The sequence below is a fragment of the Lactuca saligna genome, chromosome 1, assembly GCF_052625555.1.
Source record: "Lactuca saligna cultivar CGN05327 chromosome 1, ASM5262555v1, whole genome shotgun sequence".
Taxonomy (NCBI): domain Eukaryota; kingdom Viridiplantae; phylum Streptophyta; class Magnoliopsida; order Asterales; family Asteraceae; genus Lactuca; species Lactuca saligna.
Window position 1 is genome coordinate 140,256,104 of NC_136417.1, and position 21,987 is coordinate 140,278,090.

The 21,987-nt window shown below is 33.5% G+C and overlaps 3 protein-coding genes across 3 annotated transcripts; 1 reads left to right on the forward strand and 2 right to left on the reverse strand.

Annotated features, from left to right (window-relative positions):
- Position 1: 1 nt before the first annotated feature.
- On the reverse strand, positions 2-2,886 carry LOC145012148 (uncharacterized). Its single transcript, XM_078970930.1, has 4 exons — positions 2,134-2,886; positions 1,908-1,937; positions 720-1,860; positions 2-555 (listed from the first exon to the last, which is right to left on the reverse strand). Exons 1-4 carry the CDS (start codon positions 2,884-2,886, stop codon positions 2-4), a joined length of 2,478 nt encoding a protein of 825 aa, XP_078827056.1.
- Positions 2,887-6,431: 3,545 nt separating this feature from the next.
- LOC145044833 (uncharacterized) lies at positions 6,432-9,402 on the forward strand. Its single transcript, XM_078993225.1, has 7 exons — positions 6,432-6,575; positions 7,340-7,699; positions 7,777-8,004; positions 8,105-8,459; positions 8,531-8,655; positions 8,840-8,975; positions 9,072-9,402. The coding sequence occupies exons 2-7, from the start codon at positions 7,356-7,358 to the stop codon at positions 9,309-9,311; spliced, it is 1,428 nt and encodes a 475-aa protein (XP_078849351.1). The 5' UTR covers positions 6,432-6,575; positions 7,340-7,355; the 3' UTR covers positions 9,312-9,402.
- A 2,708-nt stretch (positions 9,403-12,110) lies between these two features.
- On the reverse strand, positions 12,111-13,912 carry LOC145044849 (CBL-interacting protein kinase 5-like). Its single transcript, XM_078993227.1, has one exon. The coding sequence runs from the start codon at positions 13,632-13,634 to the stop codon at positions 12,186-12,188; it is 1,449 nt and encodes a 482-aa protein (XP_078849353.1). The 5' UTR covers positions 13,635-13,912; the 3' UTR covers positions 12,111-12,185.
- Between the last annotated feature and the right edge of the window lie 8,075 nt (positions 13,913-21,987).

Sequence of the window (21,987 nt, forward strand, 5' to 3'; positions counted from 1 at the left end):
TTCAATCCCAAATTATCAATGAGGTTTTTCTCAATAAGCTTGCAAGGTCACTATCTGGATTTATTCTACAAACAGAATCCTCTGTTAGTTCAAATGGAATTATAAATCGGGAGTGTGCTGTTCTACCTCCGGGCAATAATAATGAAGCAATCCCACTTGAAGCAACATTTAGAACAATATGACCATCTTTTCTAATAGCGGCAGATATTGTCTTCCATAAAAAAGTTTTACCAGTTCCACCATAACCATAAACAAAGAAGACACCTCCTTTATTTTCTTTAACTGCACTCATGATATCAAGGAAAATGTGACGCTGCTCATTTGTCAATGCAAGAAACATACGATCAAACTCGGTCTTCATAGCGGTAATGTCATATTCTAGCTCCTCGGTGATAAGTCGATTGTTTGAAGAAGAAACAGAATCAAGATCTGGGATAGGCATGTTTTTATAATTTTTTAGACTCGAGTTATTCCAAAGTAAAACTTGTTCTATCTCGAACAAAGTTAAGTTCTTAAGCTGATCTTCATTGACTGATAAGTCTGGAGGACAAAGAGCTAAGTAATTAGAAATATTATTAACAATATTTATTTATAATTAAAAGTATTATTTAATGTATGTTTAAAAATAAATAAATGACTACTTAAATAATAATAATAATAATAATAATAATAATAATAATAATAATAATAATAATAATAATAATAATAATCTTTAATACCTGGAGACTTGAATCTATGTCGTTGGTTATAAAGAATTCCATCTGCCAAATATTCCCATGTGTTTTCCCAAACAACCTCCGGTTTAGACATACTGTTACACATCAACAATGTAGCAAATAAGAATCGTAGGTAAAAACCAGATCCAGAATGACTTGCTTCTTTGATTGCATCGATGTATTCATTGTCATCATCCAAGAGCCCAAGAGCATAACAAGCATCTCTAAAAGAAGAATATTCTTCACCATTTACTGTGCGAATTTCTTCAAATGATTTCGGACCTTTCACCTTATTTAACAAAATCCTTAGGAAATAAGCTTCCCCTAGTTTAGGTGAAACCGAATGAATTCTACCAATGCACTTTCCTACTTCCCTTGGCTTCCAAATCCTATCACCACGATTCCAAACAAACTTTGTAGGAAATTCAACATACGTAAGTTTCCGTGCATCACCATTAACTGCATTACACTCCATCCAAGCTGTGAACATTGAAGAAGCAACGGAGGGTTTGTCGAGAACATCGTGAATATCATCGTCTTCCCCATATACGATTTGTTGTTGACCAGGAAGATGAAAAGGAAGTCTAACCACAGAAGGATATCTGTAATGAACATCATATTTAAAAATTCTCCATGATGCTTCACATGCAGATAAATATCTACAGTCGTAATACTCATTTATTTCATCGACTACATCATTACTATCGGCTTCATTATTGCTTCGTACAACGGCAACTGTAGCTCTATCAGGTCCCTTGTTTATGTATTTGAATAAATACTTTATAGAAGAACCCTGATTGCACCATTCAACATTAATATGTGCCTGATATCTTTTCAATAGATATTTGTTGTATGGGACAACATTTCTATTATCCAATTTCACACCCGATTTTTCAACAAAATGACCATCATTTCTTCTCCTATATAATGGAAAACCATTCTGATCAACAGAGTTATGATTACAGAATTGTTTTGGAAAGTTTTTCGAACACTTGTTGTCGACCATGCATGGACAATTGATGTTTTCAGCTCCACATGGACCATGAATCATGAACTCTTGCACAAGTTTATACAACTCTGGATCTTCATCTATGTTTGGTATCTCAGCGGAAATTATCGTATCGATCAATTCAACAGTGGGTAACTTGTAGTCAGAATGCATAAATAAACATATATGACTATGCGACAAACCTCTTTTTTGAAATTCAATTGTATAAACAACTGCAAAATATTTTGGAAAAAAAAATAAAAAATGATTATACCGTAAGGAAAAATATAAAAAAATATGTAATAAAAATTATAACTTTTATCAATTATGAAGAAACATAATTTCAAATACCTGCTTGAACTATGCCGAAAATGTGATTCTCCCTTAGGTCTTTAATAAATGCATCAAGCTTGATCTTGAACAACCTACATAGTATATCAGGTCTGTCTTCTGGTTGAAGTGAAGTATCCTTAAAGAACCTTTTAACCTCTGGCCATTTGGGATTACACGTAAGGTTATGAAGAAATCAGGATATCCAAACCATTTACATAGCGACATGGCATCCAAATAGTTTTGCAGCATATAATGCGCACCACCTGTGAAAGATGAAGGTAATATCACACGTTGGCCGATGTTGGAGATATTTGTAGTTCCTTGAGCTTTTTGTTTACTTAAATTCTCGTAAGACTCGCATCTAAGAACATGTTGTTGGCTACGTATGAAATACATTCTTTCACTTTCAATCATCGTATACGCATCTACCAAAAATTGTTGAAACAACCTTTTTGAATTAAGAATCAGTGAGAACGAATGATCTCTGTCTTGAATTCTGAAAGCGAAAAATTCTCTCATTGTACATTTCGAGCGCTTGTTGTTGGTTGTAGATTCAACACCTCTATGAAGAATATCAACGTTGTAACCATCATCCCCATATGGAAATAGTAGCGGATATTGGAGAGGAAGGTAAGAAGGATGCAATTCACTGATACGCTGTAGAAATCCCGATTTTGTCTGAACAACAATATCTCTATTTTCAACCGAATCAAAATTGTCACCTACAATTAAAGCGGCAACCTCAGAAGCAGTTGGTAGGTTATATGTCCTTCCATCTCGATCCCTTTTCCCGATAATTCTTAACTTCATATCAACTTCAGGATTTTTTTTAAAAGTATCTCTTACCATCCTATAAGAGCTAACCAAGACATTATTTGAATCTAACATCACCTTCAAATCTTAAATAATATCATTATCGATTGATGTAGATTGATGCTTTTCCCCACTATAAAAATTGAAAATATACATAATATTAGTAAAAAAATAAAAATAAAAAAAGATTAAACTTAAGTATGAATAAGAAGTTTGAAAATATACCCAAAGCATGTTTGTCTATTTGAAATTTCGTTCTCAGTATCATAAATGTATAACTGAGAGAATTTTGGTTGCGATCCATTTGGTGGTAAAAGGCTTCCAATAGTATGATAATTTTGACCACCAAGTCTGAAAATATATGGAGCATTTCCTCTATTGATTGAATAATCAATTTTACCACCCATTGACGTAAAAGAAAACATTGAATTGTAACGTCGAATGTTTTTCATGAAGTTTTTGCTTTTAGAATCCGTTGCTCTGAACATTCTTTCATAAGTTGGTGGTGCGTTCTTTAAATCTGGTAGTTGAACCTTGCCATAACCACAACATAATGAATAATTTGTGTTCCCTTTTTTTTTTTTTCCTCTTATGGATTCATTTGTCCATAATTTTGCATGACATGTTTGACATACAACAATTTGATCACCATGATCCAAATATTCTGTAAGAAAATAAAGTTGTTTTAGTAAAATATTTAATTTTATAAGTATATACAATATGATATTTCAGGTGTAAGATAAAAAAATGGGTATATATATATGTATTACCTTTGGAAATACCTACTATTAGGTTTTCATTATTGACTTCATGTACATCTTCTAGATCTGTTGTCAAGTCAATCAATGGAATAGGAGATAAATGTTCCAACTTCCTTTTTAATTTATGACATCCTGGATTTAACTTGATTGATGATGAAGAAGCAGTTATTGTAGATGCATTTCTTGAAGTCATGCCATTAAGTATTTAGATGGACCAAATCATTGGAGGAAGCAAATAGGTGCAGAAGAAATTGAATGGTCCTATGACTCTAATGTATCACATATAGTTATATAAGATACACATATTAAGAAAACCAAAAATCGACATACACAGATCGTGACTATATATACCAGAATATACATAAAGAAATACCAATGTATCAAACTCTTATACATAACAGGTAAAAAAATAGAGGGAAAAGTGATGAAATCGATTAAGAATGTAGATGAAATAGAACATCTAAAAGGTAAAGAGCAATGTAGTTTTGCTGACCTGATGATGAATACGTGACCCTTAAAATCGTATTGACTTCTGAAATTGTATTGAAATATATCATCTCTTCCTAAACTGATTGCCTGATTTTTTGGGATTGATATAAAATGGAATTTAAATTGATTAGCTGATTTATTGGGATTGATTTGATCTTCAATATTCCACCGAATTAAATTTGAAATTTCCTGATTTATATATTTACTGATTGACGATTTATGTTTCCTGATGTGTACAGTTTTATTTTTGAGAATAGAAGGGCGAAGTGGGAACTTCACTTATAATTTTTGAGCGGGAAAATGCAAGGGTGAGTGGCTAAGGGAATGCCAGGTGGTGTTTCTAGTACTGTTTTATTAGTAGAGAAGATATATATATATATATATATATATATATATATATATATATATATATATATATATATATCTTTACTATCTTATAAAAGAAATCTAACTATTTCTAAAAATAGATTGATTATAATAATAATATTTTTTTAAGACGTCCAAATGATGAAGCTGATAGTACAAGTAATCATTAATAAAATAATATTAAATTTTAACCACATTTTGAATTCAAAAATTTATCATCAAATCTCCTTATATTTCTCAACAATTTGATATGGTTCCCTTAAATCCCGGATTCATTCAAATTTTGAACCCTTTTAGATATCCTTAAATTTAGCATGTTGATTCAAAATATTCCTCCAATCGCATATACGTCTTTGTTCCCTCCTCTGCTATAAAGCCCACTGTCCAGGAACAAAAAATGACTTCATCTCCCAAATAACACCATAGTTTGATTATTTTATCTTCGACATGTACTTTCTTTTGTAACATAACATTTTTGTAGATCAAACATATCACCGAAAGAATTTACACGCCCCGCCGCTTTGCGCGGGTACACTACTAGTATATATATATATATATATATATATATATATATATATATATATATATGCAAAAACAAAAATATAATATCCCTTTTATCCATTTTGTGATAGTTAATATTTTTAATGAATTCCAAAAATAAGATTCAGTTTACTCTTCAAGCGGACTCTACAAAGATCTTACGTGGAATGCTATCCTCCATGGCAAGTGATTATTGGCTAGACACTCGTGTTAATCCGTGTCAAATTGTCAATCTATGAATTGTTTGGTTTCAGAATTTACAAAAAGCCCCTTTCTGTTAAGTCACAATTCAGGACTACCCCAACAGGTAAAACGAATTTTCATTATAACACAAACTTTACAAGGTTGTCAAAGTTCATCCAAAATCTATTGTATTGAGTAGTCCTATGTGTTTTCTCCACGTCGTACATGAGTGTTCATACTAATAAATAGACAACACCTATTTATAACATGCTTCACAAGTATGCACTTTCAATCACATATGGTTAAAAAGGAGGAACTTTAATCAAGAGCCCCATAAACTTGTCTTTTTATTAATATCGAAGACAAATCATAATATTCATAGAAATAAATATATGATATTTAAGTTTAATTTTTTAGGTATTCTTTGTAGATTTGCACTTTCTTATCAACACAATTAATTATATATGAGCCTCTTGGTATATTTATTATTATTATGATCTGAATGATTAATACACATGTCCTTTTAAATCCTATTACTAAAATAGTTATTTTTGTTTATAACAATACTTGAATCTTCAAATTATTAAGGAAGAGACTCATTTTTAAACACTTTGATACAAACCTAGTTTTAAGCAAAACAATCTTGATTGTCATTATCAACCAATGCACATATATGTGTTCTTCTATTTCCAAAAAAAATATATGTATATTCTAATTGATTACTGATAGATTATCGTATGTCAAATAAATTAACCATTTTGTATAAAACGATTGAATATGTACATATAATTATCCCTAGACAATAATAAATAAAACATGCATATCCCATACAAAAGTAACATCCGATGAGAGATCTAAATTGAGTGTGTGATTTTTTAGGATTAATTTGAAATGTGTAAATATGTATGTAAATCTATAACAAACTATAAGATGTATTAGTACCCATGAAATTTAGAAGAATTTTTTCAATTAATTAATATATTTAGAACTTTATTCTACCTTTATCACTTTGAATTGTTTTGGGTCTACCTATAACTGCATTTAGGAAAAAAAAACTTCTGTTAATTATTATTCATGCTTTAAATTTATTTTATTTCGTTTTTTTCTTTGCAATTAGTGGATTTAGAGTCTATGTTTAGATATGAGTCAAAAATTACTATTTACGAGTTGTAAGGACTATTTCGAAATATCGGCTGAAGATAAAGGGTGCTTTCTATAAAATTTCCTTTTATATGTTCCGTTGTACAGAAGATCTTTTCTAACCGGGGACGTTTAAGCGTTATCTCTCCGTTCATGTTAACAATCTCCATCCCCATTTCTCCGATATAAAACCCTAGGACACTAACCCTCCACCCAGTAGATCAAATCTCTACCAAATCATACGCTGTAAGTACTTGATCTATCTTATTAATCTGGTTATGTCTATTTTCATCCAAAATTGGATTGTTTGTCTCGAAAAAGTCGATGTAGAAAGTTTCAAATCAGCTGCTATATGACTCGATCTGTACTGATTTTTTAACTGGTGGTGGTATTGTTGTGTTTTCATGCCGATGCTTGAGTTTTATGTTTAGATTGGTTGTGGATCTGTTGATGTGTGTGCATGATTATTTAGATCGGTTGGTCAACGACGCTCAAACTGATTTCCGTCTCTAGTTATATCCTTCATTGTATCTCATTCTTCAATGATTTAATTTCTAATAGAATGAGACGATTAAGAGGTTGCACTACTTGAAAGTCAATGAATTGAATTTTCTTTTTATTTGCTATTTTACGGTGATCTAGAGTAATTGAAATGAAAATGATTTATTATGTTAGGGAAATTTAGATGTTAAACAAAGTTCTGCAATGCCGATGCCTGATAAAGTCCAGCATGTAGTGCAATGAGTTATCGTTTTACTTGTATACATTATGTGTTTTAATCCATTAGAACATTGTCTCAACTGAAGAATTTTTTATCAATACCTTGGATACGTGCTGGAATTGCTGATCTTGTTACAATCATTTGTTAAAATTGTCTCCAATATTCATGTATGTTTGATTGTTTGTGTTGGTTCACATGTTTGGCACGCAGTTGATGAATGAATCTTTCCTCACTTGGCCTGCTTATACAATGTAATCTAATGGTTACTTTTACATAAATGACTTAACAGCAGGTTGGGTGTCACTATGGGAGGCGGTTTTAGAGTGTTACATCTGGTTAGACCATTTCTTGCATTTTTGCCAGAAGTCCAAAGCGCAGATAGGAAAGTTCCCTTCAGAGAGAAGGTCATATACACTGTGATCTCTCTTTTCATCTTCCTGGTGTGCAGTCAGCTTCCTCTGTATGGCATCCATTCCACAACTGGTGCAGACCCTTTTTACTGGATGCGTGTTATTCTGGCTTCCAACCGTGGGACTGTGATGGAGTTGGGTATCACTCCCATTGTGACTTCTGGACTTGTCATGCAGCTATTGGCTGGGTCAAAGATTATCGAAGTGGACAACAATGTTCGTGAGGATCGTGCACTATTGTGAGTTTGATAATATTTAAAATTTATTATTTCATATTTCATAATATATATATAATTGGAACTTGTGATATTTGTAGGAATGGTGCTCAGAAGTTGCTGGGAATCTTGATTGCGGTTGGTGAGGCTGTGGCTTATGTTCTATCAGGAATGTATGGCAGTGTTGGTCAACTTGGTGTTGGGAATGCTATTCTGATCATTGTTCAGCTATGTTTTGCTGGGATCATTGTCATATGTTTAGATGAACTTCTCCAGAAGGGATATGGCCTTGGTTCTGGAATTTCATTGTTCATAGCCACTAATATCTGGTAAGCTTAGCCTGTGTTGTTTTCTCAATTAAATTGTTGTTTGGGAGTAGAGTTTAGTTAGTTACTTAACATGGATGGGTGTTTTGGTAAAATGATGCAGTGAAAGCATCATCTGGAAAGCATTTAGCCCAACAACCATAAACAGTGGACGTGGTGCTGAATTTGAGGGTGCAGTTATTGCATTATTCCATCTTCTGATTACTCGGTCAGATAAAGTTCGGGCACTCCGGGAAGCTTTCTACCGACAAAATCTTCCAAATGTGACAAATCTATTGGCTACCGTTTTAATCTTCCTTATTGTCATCTACTTCCAAGGCTTCCGGGTAGTCTTGCCTGTGAGATCCAAGAATGCCCGTGGGCAACAAGGCTCTTACCCCATCAAGCTCTTTTACACTTCCAACATGCCAATCATTCTTCAATCCGCACTTGTTTCCAACCTTTATTTCATCTCTCAGGTATATAAATATAATTATATTTGAATGAGTTTCTTTATTTGTGTTGCTTATATTATTTGCTTGATTGGCAGTTGCTACACAGAAAATACAGTGGAAATTTCTTGGTTGATCTATTGGGAAAGTGGAAGGAGTCTGAATACTCTGGTCAGTCTGTTCCTGTTGGCGGCATTGCTTACTATGTCACTGCACCTTCAAGGTAAACTTGATATTATTTTATTATTAAGACTAAATTTTTTTTTTTATCCTTATTGCAATTTTTGAGTAAAGCACAAAAGCAATGGGACAATTTCAAGATTTGGACTGAAGCTGCAATTTTGTATAATTTACTGATTTGTTAGTTTTGAGTGGTTTGATTAATGTTGTGTTGATTGATGGATCAGTTTGGCGGATATGGCAGCAAACCCTTTCCATGCTCTTTTCTACTTGGTGTTCATGCTGACAGCTTGTGCACTATTCTCAAAAACTTGGATTGAAGTTTCCGGATCATCTGCTAGAGATGTGGCCAAGCAACTGAAGGTTGGTATTTCTTGCATGCATGATAACTAATAATATGTTTTAAAATAAAAACAGTCTTTGATTGTTGTGATAATATTAATATGAATTAATGAACAGGAGCAACAAATGGTGATGCCTGGGCATCGGGACTCGAACCTACAGAAGGAGCTGAACAGGTACATTCCAACAGCAGCAGCATTTGGAGGAATGTGCATCGGGGCGTTGACTGTTTTGGCAGATTTCATGGGAGCCATTGGTTCGGGCACTGGGATTTTGCTTGCTGTCACAATCATCTACCAATACTTTGAAACTTTTGAGAAGGAGAAAGCAAGTGAACTTGGTCTCTTTGGCTTTTAACTCTTCTTGTCTTTAGACAATTTTGTTTTTTTGTAGAAGAAGAATTTAACTTTACAATTTCAATCTTATTTCTTCTCACGTTATAGCTTTATTTTGTTTCATTTGTTTCTCACGTTATATATTTCTGTGCAGACCGGACTTTGACATTATAAAAATTAGAAAATTGTTCCAAATGTTTTTACAAAAAGTAAAAATATAAATAGCATACACAAAATCCAATAAATTGTCATCTTATGTTTAATAAATAAATTTAACTAGAGGGTTTATGGCATTGCTGGAGACAGTAGTGATGGTTTTCCTCCAGCAATGTTTTCTACTTGTTCGTACATGTTGGATGTCAGCTAAAGCAGAATTAAAACCAGTTTTCGAATTGTACTTTCAAGATACAATCTACTAATGAGGAAAACTTTTTAAAAATGAAGAGTGAGCCGAAAGTAAGAAAGTGCACTGTTATTTTTTGCATTTAGCCTTTTAAACCTGTTTTAAATGTATTTGTAATGTTTTTAGAGGCTTACATGCAAGAACTAACAATATAAGCTTATAAACTTATCAGCTATAGCTACTATATAGTATGCCCCCCATTTGTGCTCAAAAGTTACAATATATAACAAATGTGTGACACTGATAAGATCTAGTGCTGGCATTAACACTGGCGCTGGCGTTGGTGGTCATTGTTTATTGTTTGGCTCATCAGATCATAAGGTGTTACAGAAGGTGATAACTATCATACTAAACATCAACTAAATTTAAAGTGGCAAGATATCACAGAATGTTTTTAAAGATGAATAAGTTGTACAACCACCTTAACATCCAAAGGAGAAGCGGTCAATGTGATGAATATACTCTTTAAGAGCCTTTGCATTTGTTTCGTGAAGAAACGAGAAAGATGTTCAAATATAATGACTGCTGCAGGAGTACCTACAAAAAGAACAAACAAAAGGCTTAAGTGGATACACAACTTCTTCCGATGCTCGTGTCGGGTTAGATTTAAATGATGAACGAGCTCAATCTAGAAAAAACTGTCTGACCGATTGTTAGGGACAAAGTAAAGAGGAAAGGGAATGGGTCATCTTCGAATGCGATTTCAGCAGAGAAGCAGACGAAATACGGAAAATGACGGAGACACTTGATTGATACATCAAATTACGCAGAACGTTGGACGTTTTACAAAGAAAAATTTGCCAAAAAAGAAAAGGCGTGCAGGGAAAGAAAAGTAATGGAAGATATGCAATTCTTGATGCAAAATATTTACAATCTTTTGGGACATGCCCTTGAATTAGTTTTGAGGATGATGAAGAAAATAATGAAAAAAATATTTTCCCTAGATTGTTTCATGATTTTTTTAAATCTTAATTTTTTTTATTATGTATTTTTTTATTATATTTTCTAGGTTTTATTATGTAATTTTTGTTTTAAATTATGAAATATTTATATTTTTATTAATTTTTGTATTTATTAACCATTTTTAATAAATTCTATTCATCTTTTAATTAGTCTTTAAAATTAAATTAATTTTATTTTTAAAAAATAAAAATGAAAGGTGACCACTTTATGTGTTTTAAAGAATAAAAGAAGAGTGAATAGAAAATTGATTTTGACACTGTTAAAATAAAATGTAAAAAATGAGCACACCTTGTGGTCTTACTTAACTCCCAAACATTGCAAGAAAGGTTGTCAATATCACGATATTATATACAATCGTTTTTTGTTGTGTAAGATTGTGATTGCAAGATCAAATTGAATCGTAAGATCTTATTAAAAACATTTTAAAACATAAAGAAAACGCATGTTTATCCATCCGTAACCATTCAGATAACAATAAAAAGTTGAAACAATACAAAATACATATCTAATACATCATTCAACAATAAACAATTCAAAAGGGTGTTCTACTTAGTTAGTCTAAGAAGTTATTTTTGATTTAAAAAAAAAAAGAAAAAAGAAATAGTAACAATTTTATGATCCTACGGCTATCTTACCTTCGATCCTAATAAGATTAGGATTGATTTTCTTAAGTGGGATTGTAGTATCTCATGTTGTAAAAGCAAATGTTTCTATCTTATTTACCCTTCAAAAGAATAGGACAAATTACAACATAATATATTATATGATGATTTGTTTAAATCTCTCTCTAAATTAAGTTACGATAGTTTGCCATCATAAAGAAAATGAATGATTGCCAAATGAAATATAAGTTCTAGTTTTTATTAGTAATTACACGTGACACATCTTAGTTTCGGTAAGAGTACCTATATATATAATTGCATAATTTAACGAATTGTTAAATATTGTGTAATATCTCGTTGATATTTAACGTATTAAATACATGCCATAATAGGATGCAAAGTTGGCATTCAATATATTTAGAATTCAATGGTTTGAAAAGTATAATAGAAAAAAAAATACTATTTCTTTTTTAAGTTTTTCAAATATATATTTATTAAATTTTATAGAATTCAATGTATTATTGAAATAAAATGGTAAAATTGTATCAAATATGGAGTCTTGATATGCCTTTCGGTCTTGATAACACTCCAATATACAAATGTAAGATGACACCGTTCATAACCAACAAGAGATGCGACAGTTTTGTGCCATTTGTTGCAACATCCAAATTTAGTTCTACATTCAGACGCCTAATTAAAACCCCATAATCAAAGAGACTTTGAAGAGTTCAAAACTCACCAAAAAAGAAAAAGAAAAAGGAGAGAGAGAGAGAGAGAGAGAGAGAGAGAGAGAGAGAGAGAGAGAGAGAGAGAGAGAGAGAGAGAGAGAGAGAGAGAGAGAGAGAGAGAACAATAAACAAAAGAAAAATAGATACAAAGCAAAAACCGAGAAGCAAAAGGGTTACATTATAATGATTAATCTTTATGATTAATTGGGTTTAGGTATATGGGGTTGATCATCACGTTGTTGTTCACCTTCCCACGTCCAAACTATATCTTTCAAAGAAGGCTTCAACTCTTGGTTACAGAAGTTATTATACTCCAACGTGTCGCCGGACAATTTCTTCATCTCCACCACATGAAACGATGGCGCCACCTCAAATATCTCAGCATCTATGGCTAACTGCCCTTTCCTCCCTTCCTTACTCCCTTGCAACCTCACTGTCCCATCTACCGATTTTGAAACCCCAAAACTCTCCGTCTCCGCTACTTGTTCAAGTTTTGACACAATCGCTGATGCAGGCTCTTTTGTTGTAAAACGAGCCTCCTTTTTCTGACCTGAACCACCCTCTTCAAACAAACCAGAAAGATTGAACCCTTGAGATAGCGATATGATATCAAACGCGTTCATAGACGTCGGCTTCAAAGCCTCTTTTGAACATGAAGGTGAAAAGGAAGAAAATGAAGGTGATTGTGATAACAGTGGTTTTGGATCGTCGAGTTCCTTAAGGTTATTATAACTACCCTTTGGAGTATCCATGTATCTTATCGCATTTTCGTAATCAATAAAACTTTTTGATGCGCTTTCATTGGTGAATGATTTTGATGCCTCGATTTTCTTGAATCCCTTTCGAAACCAAGGGTTTTCCATGAGTTTAGCCAACGTAATCCTTGTGCTTGGATTTGGATCAAGAATTTTCGAAAGTAGTTTTTTTACCTCAGGAGCGAACCATTGTGGACATTTGAATTCCCCTTTGCTAATCTTTTTATACATTTCCATTAGATTGTTATCATGGAATGGGAGATAAGCAGCAAGCAGAACATACAAGATCACCCCACACGACCAAATATCTGCCTTTTGGCCATCATATCCTTTCTTGTTAATCACCTCTGGGGCAACATAAGCCGGCGTTCCACACGTTGTATGCAAGAGACCATCCTGTCTTCTTGACTCACACAATGCACTTAATCCAAAATCCGTGACTTTCAGGTTGCCGGATTCATCTAGGAGGAGGTTCTCAGGCTTGAGGTCACGGTGGTAGACACCACGGCTATGGCAAAAGTCCACCGCAGCCACCAGTTGTTGGAAATATTTCCTAGCGGCATCCTCCTTCAGCCTCCCTTTGGAAACCTTATTGAAAAGCTCGCCACCTCTAACATATTCCATGGCAAAATAAATCTTGCTTTTGCTAGCCATTACTTCATAAAGTTGGACCACATTTGGGTGTTTCACTAGCCTCATAACTGCGATCTCACGTTTAATTTGGTCAATCAATCCCACCTTCATAACCTGCTCTTTGTCTATCACCTTCACGGCGACGCTTTGATTGGTTTTCAGGTTTCTTGCATAATATACTTTTGCAAACGTCCCCTGGCCAAGCAACCTTCCTATCTCATATCGTTGCATCAAGATCGTCCCTTTTTTGGTATCCATCATAAATTCTTTTGGCCCTTTCGGATCTAAACAGAAACAGAAATGTAGATAGATAGATAGATATCAAGAACTAGAATGAATTCGCGATGGAAGGAGGGATTGGGTGTCAGAAATGGCAACCTTGCCTCAATTAGGCAAAGCTGCTGAAAACACAAACTTACGTCTTATGATGTACAAGGTTAAGAGATACAACCATGAAAGGAAAGCAAAATCGAATCTAATGTCTCATCACCTCATCAAAACAACAGGATATTTTGGTTAAAAATGGAAATTATTGATTGATTTGATGGCCATTAAAACTGTATATGAAACAAACGTTACTATATATACATGGCTAAATTTTCTAGTTTGATGTTAAAGGGAACCAGTCTTGGGTTTAGAGATTTGCGGAGTGAGGAGAAGACGAGGCGAGCAGCATGTGGTTCTGAATTAGGATTTTTTCCTTTAGTTGTGCACATTACTATTTGACTTTTTCTGTTATAAGCTATTCAGTTTTTAATTAATCAATAATATTAACTAAATTTATCTACCGTTGAATTAATTCGACATATATTATTACCCGTGACAATATAAGTTCATTTATGTTTTCTTCACATATGGTCATGTGGTTTAAACATCCATTTCTTCGTTTCTATTTCATCTTGAAACACTTATAGTTATATGGTTGTTAAAACTATGTATTAAGCTGGTATTAATTCTTTAAAAGTAAATTATAGTTTTGATAATATTCACATTTTCAGTTAAACTTTTAAAATTTTGGTAATATTCACATTGAGTTAAAATTTTAAAATTTTGACAAGATCGGTTTAAACAAGGTTTAAATAAATTAACTTACATCCTTAAGCATTTAAAAAGATCATTTTGCCATTCTTTTATCGCTTAATTTTTATTTTATTTATTTATATTTTTTATGAATTTTTTTTCATATCTTATTCAAATATATTTTTTTAATGTCTTTTATATTTTGTTCGTTACATTTTTTTAACCTTTTTTTTGAATAATTTTTCTAGTTTTTCATGTGTTGTTTGAATATATTCTTTTAATGTTTTGTTTTTTTGTTATTTTTATTTTTATTTTTTTTTTTTTTGTTTTTGTAAAGCTCTATATAAATAGTTTTTGTATAAAACATATAAAAAAGTTTGTTAAATGTGAATATAGTTACTACATATTAGTTATAAAATTATTTATTTTAAACAGGGTTATTTTATAGGTTAAACGAAATTCAAAACAAATGTAAATGACTTCGAATTCAATTTTTCTAGTTTTAAAAATATTTTTACATTTTGTTCCGAATGACAAATGTTAATTATATCTTATAACTCAAACACATGTATCAATATTTTCGAGTTCATTTTTTTATTTTTAGAAATTGTATTCGTTTTCGAGTGCTACAATTTCCAATTATCCATTAAATATCTTGAAACCCGTTTTCGAGTTTCGGTTAACCTATCTATTAATCTTCTTAAAAAAAAAATAATTTTATACCTAATTTACGTTAATAATATTAACATTTAATGAATTTTTTTTTATCTTTTTTTACAAAAAAATATTAAAAAAAACATAAACAAAGAAATCGTCAAAAAAAAATATATTCAAACAACACGTCAAAAAACAAGAAAAAATTATTCAAAAAAAAAAAAACATAAAAAAATATAAACGAACAAAATGTAAAAACCATTAAACAATATATTTGAAAAAAATATCAAATAAAATATAAATTATATATATATATATATATATATATATATATATATATATATATATATATATATATATATATATATATATATATATATATATATATAAAGGTAAAATGGTCTTTTTAAATGGACTAAGGATGTAAAGTTCAATTTCTTTAAACCATAGGATGCATCTTGTTAAATTTTCAAATGTTTGATTGAAAGTAAAAATCTGACCAAACCACAAGGACCAAAACTATAATTTACTTAGTCTTTAATATAAACTAGTGGAAGCCCTTCGCACCATTAACAAAGGTTTGAATGGGTTTCGATGACCTACTTAAAATATACCAACCTCTTAAAATACTTGTTGCCAAAAGAAAGTACAATGTTATTTCCATTTTATCTTTTTTATCAATATAAATGTTATCCAAATACAAAGTAATTGGAGACTGCTAAAATTGGATAGATCGAATATAGTATAATGTACTAAAAGAGAAATAAAAGTAGAATGCCTTAATAAGATAATAAAAACTAAAAGCACATTATTGTAGTAAAAAAATGAAAGTAGATATCCCTAATATGTTTATGTGGCTAAGTACAATTGCCAAATAATTAACATCAAACATCCATCCATTCTGATGGTGTATGATAGTCTAAAGGACATATTATGTGTTAATTGTAGGTATTAGAGTGTAGTTAACAAGAAATGGTGGAATACCTGATTTAATGCGATGTTGCTCAGATTTGCAACGTCGTGGTAAGGATATTCCTTAGTTATTGCCATCCTGGTATCACAAGGAAACATAAGTCGGTGCCATCTAGGGCTTGAATGGTTCTATTAGCCCGTTTCAAGACAAAACCTCTTATCAGAAACCGAATTTTGTTCCTTTTACTTGAAGGGATACAAAAGGGGTGATTTGTATGAATTATGGAGTTGAATACTGGTGGTGGCGTAATTAACAATCGGTAACAGCGATGGAGAGAAAATTTCATCCACTTCAGAGATGAAATTAGATGGTGGATGGTGGAACTTAGTCAGGGAACCGATTTAGGGTTCGTGTAACATCCTGACTCCCAGGTATTAATTTGAAGCTTTTATATTCACATTTTTAGACCTACTTGACGAGTTGGATGCCCCAACTCGTCGTGTAGAACCTGATCAGGCCTCGTGTTTTATGAAACCAACTCAACGAGTTGGAGGACCTCAACTCGACAAGTTGAGGTTGTGCATAAAAACCCTAATTTTTAGGGTTTGCACCCTATTTAAAGGACCTTAAGTCCTCTATCCAGCCTCCCTTACCACCTTCACGTCTAGAGACAAACCCTAATTGAGCTAACCTCCCTTTGAGTGTGTGTGAGGCTAAAAGAGTATGTGTTTGTTGCATTTCTTGAAGAGGCTTGAGGATTGAGAAGCTTGGGACAAGAAGGGGCTTGTAGATCCAATGTCTACTTTGTTTTGGCATTCATTTGAAGTTAAAAAGTCTTTACCTTGGTCATTTTCTTGTTAGATCTTTGCACCCAAAAGTTTAGGATCATTTCTAGCTTATTCTTGAAGCATCTATGGCTATGAGCACGTTTTGGGGTGAGGAGTTCAGATCTAGACTCCTCCAAGCCCTCATGGACAGAAAGTTCCCAACTTTAGCAAGCTTTGGCCCTTCTCCATGCCCTAAACCTCTTGTTAAGCTTAGTTATAAAGTTTTAATCCCTTTGAGGCCTTGCATGCGTTTAAAGTTGGCAACTTTACGTGATAACTACACTCTAGGAAGCTAGATCAATTTGGAGCCTTGGTTTCACTTAAAAGCATCTTAATGAGAAAAGGGATGAAGGAAATCGACGAGTTGCATAAGCCAACTCGACGAGTTGGGTAGGCTTTACCCGCCTTCTAGATTTTGAATGAACTCGGCAAGTGAGTGAGATGACTCGGCGAGTCGATGAGTGTTTTCTCGATCTTTTGGACACTGAAGGACTTGACGAGTTACTTAGGTGACTTGGCGAGTTGAATCGAGTTTTCGGTTTCTGAGTTCTGCAGGAACTCGATGAGTCAGTAGATGAACTCGACAAGTTGGGTCAACATGGACTGTTGACCTTGACCGCTGACTTTGACCTTGATCAAGGGTTGACCAATTTTGATTTATGAGGGTATTTTGGTAAATTGGGATTTTAATAGAATCAGATATATGGTGATTACAAGCAGTTGGGTTTGGGAGCTATGTGTTAGGATTCAACTTTAGCTGTTTAGCACTACTTACGAGGTGAGTTGACCTCACTATACTAACAGGGTCGAAGGCACCAATGTCGGCCCTTTTTGGATTGTTATCGTGGTTATCACATGATGATATGCTATGTTAGTGACCTGTTAGGTCGGTAGCCTGGTACATAGGATGATGCTATGTTAGTAACTTGTTAGGTCGGTATCCTGGTATATGGGATAATGCTATGTTAGTGACCTGTTAGGTCGGTATCCTGGTATATAGGATGATACTATGATTAGTGATCTGTTAGATCGGTTTCACTATTGTACATGCTAGCTATCATTTGATATATATATATATATATATATATATATATATATATATATATATATATATATATATATATATATATATATATCTTGATTGTTTATGAGGGGTTAGGTTGAGGCGGACCTACTTTGTGCTGAAGGCCAACAGACCTAGGGCAGATCGGATAGACTGCAGACCTATTAGGGCATATCAGTCAGGCCGAAGGCTCGGAGAACGGTCCAGACATGCTGAAGGACGAGGAGGGAGGACCAGACATGCTGAAGGTTCTGAGAGTGGGCCCGACCGACTGAAGGCCCGATAAGGACGGTGTAGTCTTATTGTAGACTCTATATGCATGTTGTTTTCTTGTTTTGATATGGTTATGGTTTGTATTGCGTTGATATTTTAGGGGAACTCACTAAGATTTGGGCTTACAGTTTTGGATTTTGTTTCATTTACTTCGGATGATCGTGGTAAGGCGAAGGCTTGATCGTGCACCTCCTCATAATTTATGATTTTGATTTCTGGGATACTCTCATATGATACTTTTTTGAAAACATTTTGTAATAAATAATGTTTTTTTGAATGTTTGAAAAAGTTTTAAATTTTCATGAATTTTATGGATGTTATAGTTCGAGAGAAAAATTATGGGATAATCAGAGTATACCAAAGTTACATGGAATATGTTTTTAGTGATAAAGCTACAACTGAAAGAAATCTGAGAGAGGCGGTGAGAATGTGGGATTCGTATACGGTCGAAGGATATACATACGGCGGTTTTAGGGTGTATTGATCGAAATAGAGAAAAAGATGAAGTTCCTTTTATTTAAAAGTGGGACACTTGATTGAAGCATAGGCGATGAGAGCAGGCAAGTGAGTAGAAAACGAAACATGTGTAATGGCAAGGAACATATTTGTCAATCTCCAAAACTTTTGTAACAAAACCTGAAACATACAAAGTAACTATGGGGATTTGTCACTCCAGAAGTTATGAGTTGCTCCTCTTGATGTTTCTAAGATCTCTAGTTCAAAAAGTTAGCATGTTAATGGTTGAAGATCAACCATGCAAGAGTATAAGTCCATTTGGTGAAAGTAGGATGCTAAATTTAAGGTTTAGGTCCATTTAATCCATGCATAGGCACCAAGTAGTTTTGAAAGAGTGTCAACAATTAATTTGGTGAGTTCATAAGAGTTTTGTTTGGAGTAGAAACCGTTTTCCTTATAAAATCGATAGAGTTGATTTCCAGAAAATCCAATATTTTCTTAGCTAAGTGTAAACAGAATATTCCTATATGATGTATTAATGAACCCTAGATTGACCCGTAGATTTCCCCTATAATCGTCCAGTGTATATAAGTTATATAATATTTAAGTTAGATAAAACGTTGAATATAGTGGGTCTGCCCTAGGTCCACAACCCAACGAGGAACAGGAGATGAGGCAGACACCACCAATTCTAAGCCAATCCAGACTAAACTCTTGTATGACTCAAGCATATACGCTCAACGGTTATAGTTGAAGTCTAACAATGCGAAAATTTAATGTGGACTTAAACCCAATAACCGGAACCAATCCTGGTGTAGTGCACGAAATAGTAATAGTGACTGTGATCCTAAACTATGCATACTATAGTTTACCAAAAGTGGTGGTGATGGTGAATATAACCTATACATATCATAGTTCATCGGATAGTAATAGTGATTAGTGAACATGAACTATGCATATTATAGCTTATCAAAAGTGGTGGTGATGGTGAATTCCTTTCTTGTAATTAATTTCATAGGGTAGATGAAACATAAACTATACCTATTATAGTTTATCACTTTGTTTGTAATATATATTTACCATAACTATACCGAATATAACTAGCGTGTTCGTTTGTGGGGGTATAGTGGCTTATCTATACTTATTATAGTTTATCATAATTATCCATAGTGGTAATAACCCTTTTGTATGTGTAAAGCTTTAATAATGTGTTTGTTATGTAACATAACTCTAAACTATACCTATTATAGTTTATTAAATATTTGTGTGGGTAGTGAGCATAAGCCCTTCTTGTCTTAATTTACCAATGTTTATATTTTAATGGATATAGCCTTGTAATATCATTTATATATTTTCCATACTTGTGGAGGTAAAAATCCATTTGTTTTCTGATGTATATCTATATAAGAATACAAAATTGTCATATATTGCAACAACACATAATAACATAATGATGTATACCTTGCTCAACATGTTACAAGGTGAAATGAAATTTATAGTGTTTTTCTGTTAATAACATTTTCTGTAACTGTTATTGGAAAAATTGTAGAAAAATCATAAAATGTCCAAATCAAGTTCTGTAACTTCTGAGAGTTTGGAAAATGAGTCTAGTTTGTTCATAATTTTTATTATAATTTTTAATGACTTCTTACTTATGTGAAAAAGTCCATAATCACAGACTGGTCCGGATTGATATTTGAAATGATAGGCAGTTTTGTAAAAATCACCATAAATTGTAGAAAAATCGTATGGAGATGTGCAAGTAGTCATTTTAAAGATAAGAAGTGGAACTACATGCACCTGAAACAGTTTTGAAAACTAAAATGTTTAAGTTCTCCAAAACAGTCCGTGAATGGGGTTGAACTTTTCTGATGAAGGCTGTTAGAAAAAATTTAGTTATGTTCTTGGTGTTTTAACTTGTATTCCCCCCCTAAAAACTTGAGAAAACATGAAAATGTAGGGGTATGAACTCACCTTAAGTGATTTCAGTAGGTAAGTGTTGAAGAAGAGAAGTGTTCAACCCAAGAACACTTGAAGAATCACTTGAAGATTCGAAGATCTAACACAATTATGAGAGAGTTTGTGTAAGATATCCATGATTCGAGTGGAAATAATTCAGATAATCATAAAGAGAATGGATTATTCTTACCAAATGTGGAGGAGAATCCAAAGATCAGCCCTCAAATCTCGAGTTCTAGAGAGGGAAAGTGAGAGAGAAAAGAGTTTGATCTTCTTGTGAAATGAGAGCAAATGAGAGAAGTGAGGAGAGAGGATGAATATTCAGCTCTCAAAAACGTGGGAAAGAGTGATGATTGAGTGGAAAGGACATTGATGTGACCTAGGTAAGGTGGGGAGGTGTGGCTGGTCATAGAGTGGGTGTGGGAGTGGTTGCTTGTGTCATAAAGTAAAGCAAAGTCAACACTCCATCTCTTTGTACTTTACCCACTTGCTTTTATTATTTAAATAAAGATTTTTATGAAAATATGATTAAATTGTGAATATTTAGGGTTTATTATGTTAAAATATGATTTTGGGTGAAAACCTCGCGTTAAAATAATTAAAAATGGGCCTTAAACGTAAAACTACGCGAAAACCGGGAGAAAATGAGTTCCCAGCGAGACCTCTCGGTCCTAGGCCGAGGTTCGGTCCATGCTAATGCTGAGTCGGAAGCGAAAGGCGCGAGCCAAAAGCGGGAAGCGAAGGGCGAGGGTCCGTCCGAAGGCTCGGTCCGAAGGGTCAGAAGCAAAGGCGAAGGCGAGGGTTCGGTCCGGAGAAGTCAGAACCGAATGAACTGTAGTGAACAGTACCTTCGGTTCGGTTAGTGAACAGTACCTTCGGTTTGGTTAGTGAACAGTAACTTCGGTTCGGTTCCTCTTCATCAGAAGGTTCGGTTCCTACGAGGGGTTTCGGTTCCTAAGAGGGGTTTCGGTTCCTTAAGTCCGTTTTTCGCTTAGACTTCCGTTTTTGGGCTGTTTTCGCCGAATTCGAGGGTCGGGATGCCCCGAGTAATTATAGGGAGTTGGGAGAGATTTTGAGGGAGATTTGAGAGAGATTCCACATACTCAGAGAGATTTGGGAGAGATTTGACGTATTTGGAGAGATTTCACATACAAAGAGAGATTTGGGAGAGATTTCACATACAAAGAGAGATTTGGGAGAGATTTCACATTCTTGGAGAGATTTCTCATACAAAGAGAGATTTGGGAGAGATTTCACATACTTAGAGAGATTTGGGAGAGATTTGACATTCTTGGAGAGATTTCTCATACAAAGAGAGATTTGGGAGAGATTTCACATACTTAGAGAGATTTGGGAGAGATTTCTCATAGAGAGAGATAAAGTGAAAACGATTGAGAGAGGTTTCATTGGTGACCTTTTTGAGTGTTCGGCTTCGCAATGCAGGGTCCG

Excerpts from the sequence above, each read along its gene's own strand:
- LOC145012148 (XM_078970930.1), bottom strand. The coding sequence starts at position 2,886 with ATGGTAAGAGATACTTTTAAAAAAAATCCTGAAGTTGATATGAAGTTA. Across the intron at positions 1,861-1,907 it reads AATTGAATTTCAAAAAAGAG|TTACCCACTGTTGAATTGAT; the intron begins GTTTGTCGCATA and ends TCTGACTACAAG. Across the intron at positions 556-719 it reads ACATAGATTCAAGTCTCCAG|CTCTTTGTCCTCCAGACTTA; the intron begins GTATTAAAGATT and ends CTAATTACTTAG.
- LOC145044833 (XM_078993225.1), top strand. The coding sequence starts at position 7,356 with ATGGGAGGCGGTTTTAGAGTGTTACATCTGGTTAGACCATTTCTTGCA. Across the intron at positions 8,460-8,530 it reads ACCTTTATTTCATCTCTCAG|TTGCTACACAGAAAATACAG; the intron begins GTATATAAATAT and ends CTTGATTGGCAG. Across the intron at positions 8,656-8,839 it reads TATGTCACTGCACCTTCAAG|TTTGGCGGATATGGCAGCAA; the intron begins GTAAACTTGATA and ends TTGATGGATCAG.
- LOC145044849 (XM_078993227.1), bottom strand. The coding sequence starts at position 13,634 with ATGATGGATACCAAAAAAGGGACGATCTTGATGCAACGATATGAGATA.